A 14,221-nucleotide genomic window follows, 5' to 3' on the forward strand; every position below is an offset into this window, starting at 1 on the left:
AAGCCGCAAAGGTGCTACAATGCAAAAAATAATAATGATATCCTAACGCCCGGAGGAATGTTCTAAAACATGCTGTTAGGCCACACAAGCCTACGTCGCACCATAAGTTCAACCATCCCACAGCACAGGTCTGAAAAAAAAATAGTAAGACATATTGCACTAATACGGGCACGACCAAGAGTAAGAGGCAAAGACTACTTATCGCCCCAAATGCAAGCCCCACGACTTCTACATTAAGGATTAAAGGTAGCGAAATATTACCTACCACGGAAGGGATAGCTCGCAACTACATGAGCGGAACCCCAAGGCATCTTTCTCGAAAGAACCTACAAAATCGTACGCCAAAAGGAAGCATCCCAACATACATACTTGGGGGCTCCAAGCTACGAAACGACCATAGCAAAAATAAAAATCTTAAAGTAAATGTTTGAACGATCGAAAGGGCACGATGCTTGAGCCCACTTCATGAATGGTCCTTAACCCTATCAAACTTCTAAGCAAACTATTCAAAATTAGTCATTGCTCAAAAAAAAATATTGATTCAAGCAAACTGATTAATAGACCGCACACAACGGCCATTCTATGAACGCTCGTTCGCACATGCATATTATCATTCTAAGTATCAAACATTCACGAACGCGTTCAAAAGAAAAAATATATACGAGCGATAAAAAATATACGCCTCATGGTATGTTCCTCGGGCCATATAGACTCGCCCAACTATTGCATTAACTGCACGCCTTAAGAGCGACAGTTCCTTTAAAAAGCGCCCCAAAGCGACAAACACCGTAGTCCACCAATCGGCTACGGCTTCTCGAGAAATCATCACGATCAGTCAGCTCATTGTGATCTCTAATAAAATTTTACGTTCCAAAAATAAAGAAAAACAAAAGAGAAGATAATACCTAGAATCTCCAAGTGAAATAAGCGAACGGAAAAGAGGCAGATCTGCCCAATAATCAACTCCGACGCCAAATCCCACGCCTGACGTTGGGCGTTGAAGATTAATCCCACAATCGTTCTAAGCTAAGAAATAGAGAATGAATAAGGAAATAATAAACACCGTTGGCCCACTATTAGGCTACGGTTTCTCGAGAAATGACTATTCACCAATCAACGGTGATCTCAAATGAACGGTTCGTTACAAAAAAAGAATCTCTATACGAAAAAAAGGAAACGAATGAACAAGAGGCCAACTGTGTCATCAAGAAACCTCGCCAGAAATCATTATCAGCGCCCAGAGCTGGGCGCCGAAATCTTTAACGCCCAGGCCTGGGCGCCGAAAATGATCCCAGACCCAAAAAAGGCCCCTGACTCCTATAGGGCCCTGCCGTATCCATTCGACTCGAAAATCGCCGATTTCTTTACTGAAAGTCGCACCTCACGACTTTGTTAAGAGTAGCACACCACTACAAAAATCGCTCGCACTTACGAGCACGATCCCAAACACGATCGAGGGCATTAAAAAATACATAGTCCCCTAATCAAGGACCCAGGTAGTGGCAAAATTGAGCCGAAAAGACTAGCTCAAAACCATGAAAAGGTGATGACCACGAGACTATGGTCCATCTAAACACATTGTCAACCCACATTCAGGTTGCAACTAAATCCAAGCATCCCTTGGAAGAATTCGCTCCTAGAAGGATGAATAGAAAGAAATTCTCAAAAGAAATCACAAAAAAAATGAAATAGGGACTTGACCCCCTCAATCAGGCAAGATCGCGGCACGCAAATCCCAAATCGAAAAGACGAATTCAGGTTCGCTCACCTCCAGTGAGCGGGGCGTCCACCCTTAGCGGACAGGGCTCGCCCACCTTCAGCGGGCGGGGTCTGCGTAACTAGCCGCGCAGGTCCTCAGTTTTTGAAAAATAGAATCTTCAAAAAACAAATGAAACAGGCTCGCCATCTTCAGCCGGCGGGGTCTAAGTCACAAACCTCGTAGGTCCTTATTTTCAAAAAAGCACAAACAAATTTCAAAACAGATTCGTCCACTTCTATCGGACGGGGTGTCCACCCTTAGCGGACATGCTCGCCATCTTTAGCCGGCGGGGTCTGCGTCACTAACCGCGCAGGTCCTTAGTCGCTGCAGCAATAACTTTTTCTGGTTTTCCGTTTTTCCAAAAAAGCGATGTGAGTAGTTTTCCCTTTTTTTAAAGGATTGGTTTTCCGTTTTTTCTAAAAAAAGCGATGTGAGTAGCTTTCCTTTTTTTTAAGGATTGGTTTTCCGTTTTTTCAAAAAAGAACGATGTGAGTAGTTTTCCTTTTTTCCAAAAATTAAGGGATTGGTTTTCCGTTTTTTCCAAAAAAGAACGATGTGCTGGATTTTCCTTCGTTTTACGTCCCATAAAAACAAGGGGGTTTTCTCGTTTAGCTAACCCTGAAAATGAGAATCTTTAAAAACATCTTTTCCTCGTGATTGGGCTTGGCCAGGCCCAATTACACTTTATAGCTTTGATTTCGAAAACATCTGTAGCTACTCCCAATGACAAAGTGACGGAGTTTTCTACGCACCTTTAGATCCTTCCAATGACAAAGTGAGGAAGTTTCTATACTATTCGTTGATAAATCCCAATGACATGTGAGGGATATGTCGACACTTCAAGTGATGACCCTTAAGTCAAATGTTATCACTCGAGGGCTCGTGAGACCCTCCTAAAACAGGTCACATACACCATGGCTTGTGTGACGCACTCCGTCTAATACTTTGACCATCGTCTTACTCCAAGACTCAGTCAAAGTGGGGGCTAACTGTAGACACCTACTTTTGTCCCCATTCCCGCAAGGGAAGGTTCGATGATGAGAACATAAATCTCCACTTGGCAACGCATCTCCTATAAAATAACGAATCTCAATCGCCCCTTTTCATTTCACCCGAACTTGCTATTTATAGAAACCTGCTAAAAATAGTAACTGCCGTAACGGGTAGTCGCTAAAAGTGGCAAGTCATAAAAGATAGAAACCTGTCAGAATTAGGTGTTGCACTCCAACATAAATCCTAAAAGAGATAGAAATTGTAAAAGGAATTCTATTCCTATCGCCGTTCGATAAAAGAGTTAACGTATTAATTAAACTCATAACGAACCTAGAGTTCGTAAAGGGCCCAGGCGCATTCCGTCGCAAATTGATACGCACCAAATAACTCGGATTAAGTCTCTTAATGGACTCCGTACTCTAGAGTCCAATCTGACAAAGAATTCTGCCCAGACACTATGCCCAGCCTTGGGCGCCGAAATCTTTGACGCCCAGAGCTGGGCGTCGAAAATACCTGGGTACGTGTTTGTTCCTAATTCTTCTTGGATTAGAGCTCTAAAATTCTATCTTTCTACGAACTCTTTTCTATAAATACAGCCCCAAATTCGACGTGAACACACACAATTCATTATTTTGAGTATTGACTCCAACCCCTAAGCCTAAGCCTCACGCTGCGAAATTGATCACGCGTTCTGTCGCAATCGATCCAAAAATCGAACAGAACGTATCCTGTCCCGTATCTTGAGATTCGTTAAATAAAAGGAGAAATAGCAAAGTCAAAGTGGTTAGTTTTCTGAGAACCGTGACGCACCTCTCAAGGGTGCGTCGTAATGTGTCCCTTTTCAATGATTTAATTGCTTTCCTCGCCCTTTTATGAACTGGTAAACTAATTAAATCTGATTGTTCTATCACGCCTAATAAGGATAATATTTTTGGGAAATTGAACCATCATGCTAGGTCCCTTAATACAATCTAAATCAGATAATCGCACTCGATCTAGTATTATATGTTGCATATTGTTAAAATCAACTCAGATTAGTTTAATAGTTAACGCATGTCCCTTCAATTATTTATGCTAAGCTAGTAAGGATATCCTGCCTCTGGAGTTATCGACGAGCGAGTACTCCTCTCGGTAGTTACAGTCCCCCGAACCCTCAATCTCTACCCTGCGGGTGTACGTTGAGAGATCCCCACACCAGGGATCACAAGGGAACCTACGGCCGTCGTGGTCAAACATAATTGCACTCCCTTTATGTTACGATAAACGAGTTTTGTCAGTTTTTTTCATTGTCGTTAAAAACTGAATGGCGACTCCTATATTACTAGTCAATTGGGTGTAAACTCACAGGAAATCCAATTACACTTGATTTGACAAAAAGAAGTGTCACACCCACGAGGGACGAGGTCACGCATTAGCCTCGTGCTTTTTCGACCCCCTCACAGCATGCACAAATGAGAGGGACCTAGTGGGCGAGCGATTGGGTGTGGGACGGGTGTACTACTAGCGAAAAGGGCCGAGTGGAAAACATTCGAAGCGTACGCACCCCCCGGTTGGCGATGGGTATCCTTAGTCCCAACTCCCGAGATGAAACATCCCAAGGGAGCCAAGATTCGTTATGCGATTCTGCCCGTTCACATTAATATGCTGATTTTCAGGTCGTCCCAACTTGCTGGGGAAATAAACGCGGGGTAGGATCGTTTCACCCTTCGGCTATTTTGATTACCTACGAGCACGAGTATTTCCTTCACTATCCCCAGTGGAGTCGCCACTGTGAGGGGGTCGGAAAAGCACGAGGCAAATGCGTGACCTCGTCCCTCGTGGGCGTGACGTTTCTTTTTGTCAAATCAAGTGTAATTGGATTTCCTGTGAGTTTACACCCAATTGACTAGTAATATAGGAGTCGCCATTCAGTTTTTAACGACAATGAGAAAAACTGACAAAACCCGGTTATCGTGACATAAAGGGAGTGCAATTATGTTTGACCACGACGGCCATAGGTTCCCTATTGATCCCTGGTGTGGAGATCGCTCAACGTACACCCGCAGGGCAGAGATTGAGAGTTCGGGGGACTGTAACTACCGAGAGGAGTGCTCATCGATGCTCCAGAGGAAGGATATCCTTACTAGCTCAGCATAAATAATTGAAGGGACATGCGTTAACTATTAAACTACTATGAATTGATTTTAGCAATATGCAACATATAATACTAAATCGATCGTGATTATCTTGTTTAGATGATTTAAGGGACCTAACATGATAGTTCAATTGTCCAAGATATTATCTTTATTAGGCGTGATAGAACAATCAGATTAATAGTTTAACAGTTTTATAAAAGGGTGATGAAAGCGATTAAATCAAGCGAAGGGACACATTACAACGCACCCTTGAGAGGTGCGTTGTGGTTCTCAGAAAACTAACCACTTTGGCTTTGCTGTTTCTCCTTTTATTTAACGAATCTCGAATTTCCGGGCAAGGTTCCAGTATCCGGGCTTAATTCTTAAGCTACAAGGGACAGGATACGTTCTGTTGACTTTAGGGTCGATTGCGACAGAACGCGGGATCAATTTCGCAGCGTGAGGCTTAGGCTTAGGCTTAGGGGTTGCAGTCAATACTCAGATTATGAATTGTGTTTTGGTTTTAGGTCGAATTTTGGGGCTGTATTTATAGAAAAGAGTTCGTGGAAAGATATAATTTTAGAGCACTAATCCAAGAAGAATTAGGAGAGAACACGTACCCAGGTAATTTCAGCGTCTTCGGCGCCCAGAGCCAGGCGTTGAAAATAGGGTCTGGGCCGTATTTCCTTGTCAGATTTGGACTCGTGGAATAAGGAGTCTTTGAGACTTATCCGAGTCTTTTAGTGCGTATTAACTTCATGACGGAATGCGTCTGGGCCCGTTACGAACTCTAGGTTCGTTAGGATTTTAATTAATACGTAACTCTTATTTTCGAATTATACTAGGAATAGGATTCCTCTTGCAAATTCTATCTCTTTTAGGATTTATGTTGGAGTGCAACACCTAATTCCGACAGGTTTCTATCTTTTATGTCTTGCCACTTTTAGCAACTACCCGTTACGGCAGTTACTATTTTTAGCAGGTTTTTAAAAATAGCAGGTTCGGGGGAAATGAAAAAGGTGATCGAGATTCGTTATTTTATAGGAGATGCGTTGCCAAGTGGAGATTTATGTTCTCATCATCGAACCTTCCCTTTCTGGAATGGGGACAAAAGTAGGTGTCTACACTAGTCTTCGAATGGCTAATCGATCTTTCTTGTGACTTCTTTCAGGTTATTGTCCGTCGATTAAAAATTTCTTTATATCGATATACCAAGGATCTCCTTCATCTTCTTGTATTAGCGAGACAATCATGTTTTCAAATTCAATCACGGGAGATTCATTTTCCACGATCGTCACTGATTGGATTTTCACATTCTCTTCCCAAGTTAAATTTACTGCTAAATTAGCTAAAGCATCTGTAAAGTTATTTTTCTCACGAGGAAGATGCTTGAAATCAATATTGTCAAAGTATGGGATGAATTGTTGTACATAATCACTATACATTTGCAACCTTTCATCCCGAACTCTCCATGCCCCAATCGTCTGGGATATGATAAGATTTGAATCACCATACATAGTGAGATGTTTTGCCCCTGCTGCTAGGGCTGCTTTGATTCCATAGATACAAGCTTCATATTCGGCTGTATTATTTGTTGTTGGGAAACTGAGTTTCACAGCAAAAGGTATGTGTATCCCATGGGGATCTATCAACAATACTCCAGCGCCGTTTCCTTTTCTATTGGATGCCCCATCAAAGTACATTTTCCATTTTGATACATTGATGGTGAATATGTTGTCGTCAGGAAAATCATCCTTAAATTCGTCGCCTGATATGGGCCCGTCATCCAATGCCTCGGATATGGCTCTTCCTTTCACAGACTTTTGGTTTACACATTGAATATCAAATTCAGATAAAAACGCGTGCCATCTTGCTAGCCTCTCGCTTAAAATAGGCTTCTCAAAAATATACTTGATGGGATCGAGTCTTGAGATAAGGTACGTGGTGTGGGCTTGTAGATGATGTCGTAGCTTTTTTGTGGCATATATGAGAGAGATGCAAGCCCGTTCCAGCGGTGTGTATGTAGTTTCATATTCCAGAAACTTTTTACTGAGGTAGTAAATGGCTACTTCCTTTTTGTTCCTTCTTGATATTGAGCTAAAAGTGCTCCCATGGCCATTCTTGTATGGCTTTTACCTTGCCGGAGTCTACTTTGATGCCGTCTTGGCTTACTACAAATCCCAAAAGTTTTCCCGACGTTACACCAAACATACATTTATGCGGGTTCAATCTTAGGTTGTACTTCCTTATTCGGTCAAAGAAAGAATTCAATGCTTCCACGTGATTTCCTCGATCGTGGCTTTTGACGATCATGTCATCGACATAGACTTCAACAGTGTTATGGATAAGATCGTGCAGTATTGTTGTCGCAGCTCGTTGATAAGTGGCTCCTGCATTTTTCAAACCAAATGGCATCTCTCTATAACAGAAGGTTCCCCAAGGAGTGATAAACGATGTCTTGGGCATGTCATTTGCTGACATGAGTATTTGATTGTATCCTGACAATCCATCCATGAATGATAACATTGCATGTCATGCAGTACTATCCACTAAAACATCAATGTGAGGAAGGGGAAAATAATCTTTTGGTGATGAAGAATTAAGATCTCTAAAGTCGATGCAAACTCGGACTCTTCCATCTTTTTTAGGTACAACCACCACGTTAGCCAACCACCCCGTATGCTTAATTGGTTTTATGAAGTTGGCGTCGAGTTGTTTCTGGATTTCTTCCTTGACTTTAAGACTCATTTCGGGCTTCATCCTCCGCAGTTTCTGTTGCTTCGGCTTGCTTTTTAGGTAAAGAGGGATATGATGTTCCGCAATTTCACGATCGACACCTGGCATATCGGCATATGACCATGCAAAGACATCTATATATTCTCTAAGTAATGCAATGAATGCTATTTTTTTGCTTCAGGGGAAAGGGAGGACCCTATTTTGACTTCTTTTATATCACTTTCCCTACCTATATTTATTACTATGGACTCTTCCATGGGTGTCATGCATGATTTAGGTTCATTGAAAAATTCATTATCAGACAATGCATCGTGATCAAAATTAATTTCTTGCATGCAAACATGTTTACTTTCAAGAACATTTTCATTATCTTCGGGGTCAAGGATGTCGGATTGAGTTTTTAAGATGAATGGCTTGATGATGAGCTATCAGTTTCATAACCGTCTGTATTGGATGAATGAGTGGTGGATGATGAATCTGAAGGGGGTTGGGTTAAAGGATTATCTATGAATAGTTGGACATAGGTTTCTGATATTGGTTGGATGTTATGTTCTTGTTGAATTTCTCTTTTTAATGGTGTGACAAGAGTGGCCGGATCAAAAGGACTTTCGTCTTCAAAGCGAGGAGATAACAAGTTTCTCAGGACACCTAGCTTCAAGTATTCAACCCAATCTGTTTTTTCTTTCGGTTCGTGGCTTTTGTCGAGCCAGCCTTTCATAAAATCTTCGTTTCTGGCTTCTGTGAAAAAGATTTTGAGCCCAGGAAGTATTTCTTTCTTAATGGGATCATACCAAGGTTCGGGAAACTCAAAGTATGGTTCATCGTCGTTTTGCAGTACAAATTGTCCATTTAAGGTGAGTGATGGCTTTTTAGTAGGTTTGGAATCATTTTTCGGGTCATACCCAAGACCATATCGGTTTTGTTTATCACATATGGGAATGGGATATTTCATGCCCTCACCACTACGGCCTAAGCCCTTCCCTGGTGTATAACCCATTTTCATCATTAATTGAAAACCTTTTGTGAGTGTTTGGAAAACAGGGTCTTTTGTTTCTTGGTTCATAATTGGAGATGGAATAGACGCTTGAGGCTGGTTGGTCATGAGGTAGGTTTGGAATTGACAATTTGGTTTCTTCAGGGTCGACACCTAGACATCGGGTATTAAGGTCAAATTCAAGCAACGAGGAAAGAAAAAAGATAAATAATGCCGAAGCAAGTTAGCTAGAACATATGTATTTTTTAAGAAAGAGAAAAAAAACCTACAAAAAAATTATTTCAAAAATCAATCAAACACGAAAGTATTTTTCTTTGATAAATTTCTTTTGTAAGTAAACATCTTTTGTTGACCCCTTTTGTTTTAGGAGTCATGTTGTTAGTAAATCGTTCTTGTTTTATCCTTTTGGAATATTCAGTTGGGGTGTCTATTTCTCTTTTCTAATGATTATTCTGAAAATAAACAACAAGAGAAAGAAAGTGGGGTCTGTATCCCTTTGATAAATGACGTTTTCATGCCGAGATCTCTTGAGGTTATGTATATTATTAGTGGTCGCACCCGGAGGTTGCCTACGTATCTCCATTGTCATTACCCTTGATCTTTTAAAAAAAATTTGACATATTTTTTTTTTGGAGAATCAGACCCAACGTAGTTCTTGTAGTTGTAAGTTTTTTAATTATTTAAGCAGCTGGACTCATTTAGAGTTGCCTACGTACCCTAGTGATACAAGTGTTTACATAAGAAATCCTTAGGTGTGTGTCATGATGTGGTGTTTTTAGGGATCAAGCTGCACGTAGTTCTTTGTATCTGATCTACATTTTTTTTTGTTCTTTATTTTATATGGTACATGAAAGTTGGGCTATCCCCTTAAATGAAGTTTTCAGTTGTGCTGAAGTTGCATGCTGCCGACTAGTTGTTGCATTCTGCGTCAAAGATCCATTTAGCCCATGCCTTGCAGACCTGAGTGCATATCTTTTTAGTATCAATGTCCATTTGATGTGAGAAAACATGAGGTTCCATGATGGATTGAATTGATGCTACGATGCTTGCTGGTGTTTCTTCCTCCTGGCAAGTGACAGATATATTTTTGTTATCCATCCAAGTCATGGCTTTTGGGAATTCCATTGGTCATCTCCCCTCTTAAATCCTTTTCTTACAATGGCGTTTTCATTATCCTTTGGGGATGATTTATGCGTCATTAACAAGGTAATATCTTCTTCGCTTACCGAGATGGAAATAGCATTTATCGAAACTGACTTCTTTTGGTTGAGGCACAAATATCCTGTTACGAGTTTGATTCGCATACGAAGTGCATAACATCCATCAGTGTCATGACCATGTAGCTGATGGTAACGACAAAACCTTTGTAGATCGGGTCCTATGGGATCAGCTCCTGGTCGACGAGGGAGTGGTTTGATACGACCTTGTTTAAGCAATTGTTGGAAAATAATGGCCTGAGAGTTTTGTTGCGGAAGTGGGCGAATTATCCGTGTAAAAGGCTTGGTATGAAATGAATCGACAACTCCACGGTCAATAAGATCTTGAATTGCACATTTGAGATCATAACAGGAATCAGTTACATGACCATATTGATGACAGTAACTACAATATAGAGTCATCTTAGTTCCAGGTGGAGGTAGAGAGTACACATAGCTTTTAGCTCGAAGCACTCCTTTTTTGTTTAATTGGTAGTATACCATGCTTAAAGGTTCATTCAATGGTGTGAATGCCCTAGTTGTATGAGCTTGTGTACTGATCTCGGGTCTTCTTTCTTGTAATCGCCTAACATCAATCTCATATTCGTGTCGCTCCATGTGAGTGAGATCAATGTACTTGATGGATACCACGTCGCGGTAATCGAAAGCGTTCAATTTTTTAAGCATTATTAACATGAATTTTCTATCTGTAATGGGAGTTCGGAGTTGGGTGCGAAGATGTGAGCATCTTGAAAATAAATGTGAGAATGATTCATTCTCGGACTGGGAAGTTTGCACTAGCATTTTCTTTCCTTTATTAAATTGCTGAAATTTATGTGCCCAATCACTGAACGATTGTACTACCTCCTTCCATGAATTTCTATTAGTATGATCCGTAGTATAATACCAAGTTACTGCAGATCCTTCTAGACTCTTATCGGATAACATGGGAAAATGTTCTTCCGGTACGTTGAGCGGATGTAAGGTGGTCACGAAACTTTGGAGGTGAATGATCGGATTCTCCAAGCCATTAAATTTCCAGAAGGGGGGTAGATCACGATAACGATCTTCATGTTTATATTCAGAGAAGATGACAAGGCTATCCGGGTGTATTATCTTTCTAAGGAAATATCCGTCAAAGTCGATATCGTAATCATCATCACGAACTCCGTAACCCATTTTGTTTATCTCATTGCTAGTCCAAGACTCATCTCTGTTGAGGAGGTTGTTTTCCTTACTACTGTTTGAACTGCTTGATTCTCCTTCTTGTCAGGCTGTATCATCTCTATCCTGAGTATTATTTTCAGGATTTCCTAGCTCTTCTTCCATATTTTCTGCCAAATCTTCCTCAGGATCTTCTTCAGAGTCTTCTTCAGGATCTTCCACTTGGACACTATATATTGAAAAACCGTCTACCCGAGTATCTTCTTCTTCGTCCAAATGGAGTATTGACTTTCCGATATGAGAGATACTAGTGTCGCTTGGATCGCCTTTAATAGTTCCCACACCTTGATCACTGAGAAACTTTACTTTTTGATGGAGTGTAGAAGCGATAACGTTATTTTCGTGCAGCCATGGTCTTCCCAATAACAGATTGAAACATGCCTCAATGTCAATTACTACGAACTCCACGTTTCTAGCAACAAAACCATATTCAAGAAGCAACTCGATCGATCCCAGTACATTCCTCCAGGCATTATCATATGCTTTAACTACCTGGTTAGAGGGTGTCAAATCTTCTTTTGAATGGCCGAGTTTCTTCAAGGACCGATAAGGGCACACATTGATTGCTGAGCCATTATCGATGAGAACCTTAAGTATAGACCATCCATTGCATTCTACCGTAATATGCAAAGAATAGTTGTGGTCGGCATTTTCTAGAAGATCATCATTTGTAAACATTAATGTACGATCTACTCCGTGGATAAGGCCCACTACTTGATCGGGAGTGATAGAAGCATCAATTGATGCCTCGTGGAGATGTCGGATAACCGCAGTTCGATGAGGTTGTGAGTGCATCAAAAGTTTCCAGATAGAAATGTTAGAATTAACCTCCTTCATGCGCTTAATGGCATCATCTTCTTCACTGGTTTCTTCTGCCATTGGTCCTTTTCCTTTTTCTTTTCTCAACAAAGCATCTAAAGGATTATCATCTTCAAGGTATGAGGGTTTGAAGTGACGACCGGCTCTAGTTAAGTGAGCTACACTTACCTCTTCACCATCACTATGATCGTCGAGGCAGATTGGGCGTTGAAAATTTTGTGGTGTAGTGAGGTGACCTCCAGTATTCCTTTCAACTATGGACATCACCGAAGAAGCATCTTCATCCAAATCACAATCTAGCATAAAAAATGCCCCGTCATAATCCAGAGTGGCGCATATATCTGAAAATGGGTCCTTGCTTGAAATGATGTCAAGGCCTTCGTAAGGCATAATTTTGACCTTCTCTTGAGTGGAGTAATCGTACATAAAACATTTGTAGTTTTCATCGAAGAATATATCGTTTGCGTTAGGATTGATTTGATCCATTAATCGTGTCGGGTCAATTTCATTATGGGAGAGGGAAATGTTGTTTATAGAAACTGCAGGTTTATGATTTGGAAGAGGGTTGTTTGTGATGCTTGGTTGAGTGTCTTTGGGTTTATTGGACGAATTTCTGATGGAGAGTGTTCCAGCATCTATCATATCTTGGATACGATGTTTGAAGGCAGTGCAGTTTTCAATATCATGTCCTGGTCCTTGATGGAAATCACAACGTTGGTTTGGATTGTAGTTCGGGCCAGGGTTCCTCGGGGGTTGCCTTGGAATCAGTGGTTGAACAAGATTGGCCTTTCTTAATTAAGAAAAGGCTTGAGTATAAGTCATGTTTAGAGTAAAATTCCTTGGTTGCCTGAGTTGAAACGCGGGGGATGGGCCAAAGTTATGAGGAGTTGTACCAATATTATGAATCATGTTGGATGATTTCGCAGGTACTGGATCGTTGTTGGAAAACTTTCTGTTTCCACCAAACTTCGGGTTATACGAAGTACCATTGTGGCTAGGTTCATCTTTTTTAATATTCCCTTTCTTTACATCATCCTCGATCAAGGACCCAGTGGAGATCAGAGCTTTGAAAGATGGAAAATACTGGTATACCAAGGGTTTATTATAGACTGGGAGAAGATTCTTAACAATCATTTGCAATTGATCTTCCTCGTTTGGTCTATTTTTCATTTTCGCGGCTTTGTTTCTCCACCTCGTGATAAAGGCTGAGAAAGTTTCGTTGGCATTTTGTGAAGTAGTTTCCAAATCTCTTCTAGTTATATCAATTTCTTCATTATACTTGTATTGACTGGAGAATTCTCGTACAATGTCAGACCATGAAGATTTCTTGTAATTCTCTACATTGAGGAACCAATGGGCCGCAGCACCATCCAGATATTGCTGGAATAATTGTGCCATTAACGCTTCATCAACACCCCAAGGGCTCATAGCTCCGGCATAGAGTTTCAGAAAGTTCGTGGGGCTTCCAGTTCAATCAAATCTCGTAAGGGAAGGAATTTTAAATCCATTAGGAAAATGAGCCTTTGGAAAGAGGGTTAATCCATGAATATCCATCCAGGGTTCAGCTTGAGTCATTCCTTTCAGAACCTCTTTTAACTTCATAATCTCTTCTTCAATCTTAGTGGGAGCTTCTTTCTCATTATTCCCAAAGTCCAAATTAAAAGGGGAGGCTACCTCAGATTCCGGAGCAGGTGGAGGAACTGGCGCACTCTGTCTCATCATGTTGAGTACTGTCTGTTCTATGGTGTCTTGTCGATCAAGAATTGCTTGCATCATTCCTCTTAGTTCAAATGAAGAATCTGGTCGGGGGATGGAACTCGGCCTTTGCTCTTGACCAGGAGATTCAGACATGTTGATGTCCGCTGAGAATATTGCTGATGTTGAACAAGGAGAGAATGCTGCAGAGAGGGATCGTTTGGTGCGAAAGGGGGTTTGCCGAACAAGTCTAGACCCTGCACGTGTCCACGTGGAGTTCCTGAAAGAATATAATTATAAGGATATAGTTGGTTATGTAATTTTTAATTTTTTTTTTTGAAAAACACGTGGGTTTATTTAGTAGGAGAAATGGACACCCCTTAAATGTTATATTCATTTGTAATTTCTGATGGATTAGTGTTTTGTTTTTCTTAGTTTGAATTGATATTTGTTAATTATGAAATTGATTTGCTTGTTTATTTTTGTTTTGTTGAGCATAATGAATTCTCCTATTTTTTCACTGTTGCATATTTAGATAACAATAAAAGGAAATGTAACATAGTCCTTGATTCCATTCGATCCACCTGTTCCAAAAAAAAAAAAAAAAACTTTAGAGAAAGTGAACCGCACCCGTAGGCTGCCTACGTATTCCTGTTAGTTAGAGATGTTTAAGTTGTATTAGATGGTTCAT

General features: G+C 40.7%; 2 protein-coding genes across 2 annotated transcripts; both read right to left on the reverse strand.

Annotated features, from left to right (window-relative positions):
* Nucleotides 1–6,038: 6,038 nt before the first annotated feature.
* Nucleotides 6,039–7,710, reverse strand: LOC110793556 (uncharacterized). The gene is made up of 3 exons (XM_021998441.2): nucleotides 7,410–7,710; nucleotides 7,003–7,364; nucleotides 6,039–6,686 (listed from the first exon to the last, which is right to left on the reverse strand). Exons 1-3 carry the CDS (start codon nucleotides 7,708–7,710, stop codon nucleotides 6,039–6,041), a joined length of 1,311 nt encoding a protein of 436 aa, XP_021854133.2.
* A 3,351-nt stretch (nucleotides 7,711–11,061) lies between these two features.
* LOC130464355 (uncharacterized) lies at nucleotides 11,062–12,477 on the reverse strand. Its single transcript, XM_056833896.1, has one exon. It carries the CDS (start codon nucleotides 12,475–12,477, stop codon nucleotides 11,062–11,064), a length of 1,416 nt encoding a protein of 471 aa, XP_056689874.1.
* Nucleotides 12,478–14,221: the final 1,744 nt, after the last annotated feature.

Source organism: Spinacia oleracea, chromosome 1, assembly GCF_020520425.1.
Source record: "Spinacia oleracea cultivar Varoflay chromosome 1, BTI_SOV_V1, whole genome shotgun sequence".
In the NCBI taxonomy this organism is placed as follows: domain Eukaryota; kingdom Viridiplantae; phylum Streptophyta; class Magnoliopsida; order Caryophyllales; family Amaranthaceae; genus Spinacia; species Spinacia oleracea.

Bases quoted from the DNA above. Each gene is read 5' to 3' on its own strand.
- LOC110793556 (XM_021998441.2), bottom strand. From the start codon at position 7,710: ATGCCAGGTGTCGATCGTGAAATTGCGGAACATCATATCCCTCTTTAC. The intron at 7,365-7,409 runs GTACTGCATGAC...ATGGATTGTCAG, and splicing joins CATTGATGTTTTAGTGGATA to GATACAATCAAATACTCATG. The intron at 6,687-7,002 runs GTAAAAGCCATA...GTAAACCAAAAG, and splicing joins TCAAAGTAGACTCCGGCAAG to TCTGTGAAAGGAAGAGCCAT.
- LOC130464355 (XM_056833896.1), bottom strand. From the start codon at position 12,477: ATGATAGATGCTGGAACACTCTCCATCAGAAATTCGTCCAATAAACCC.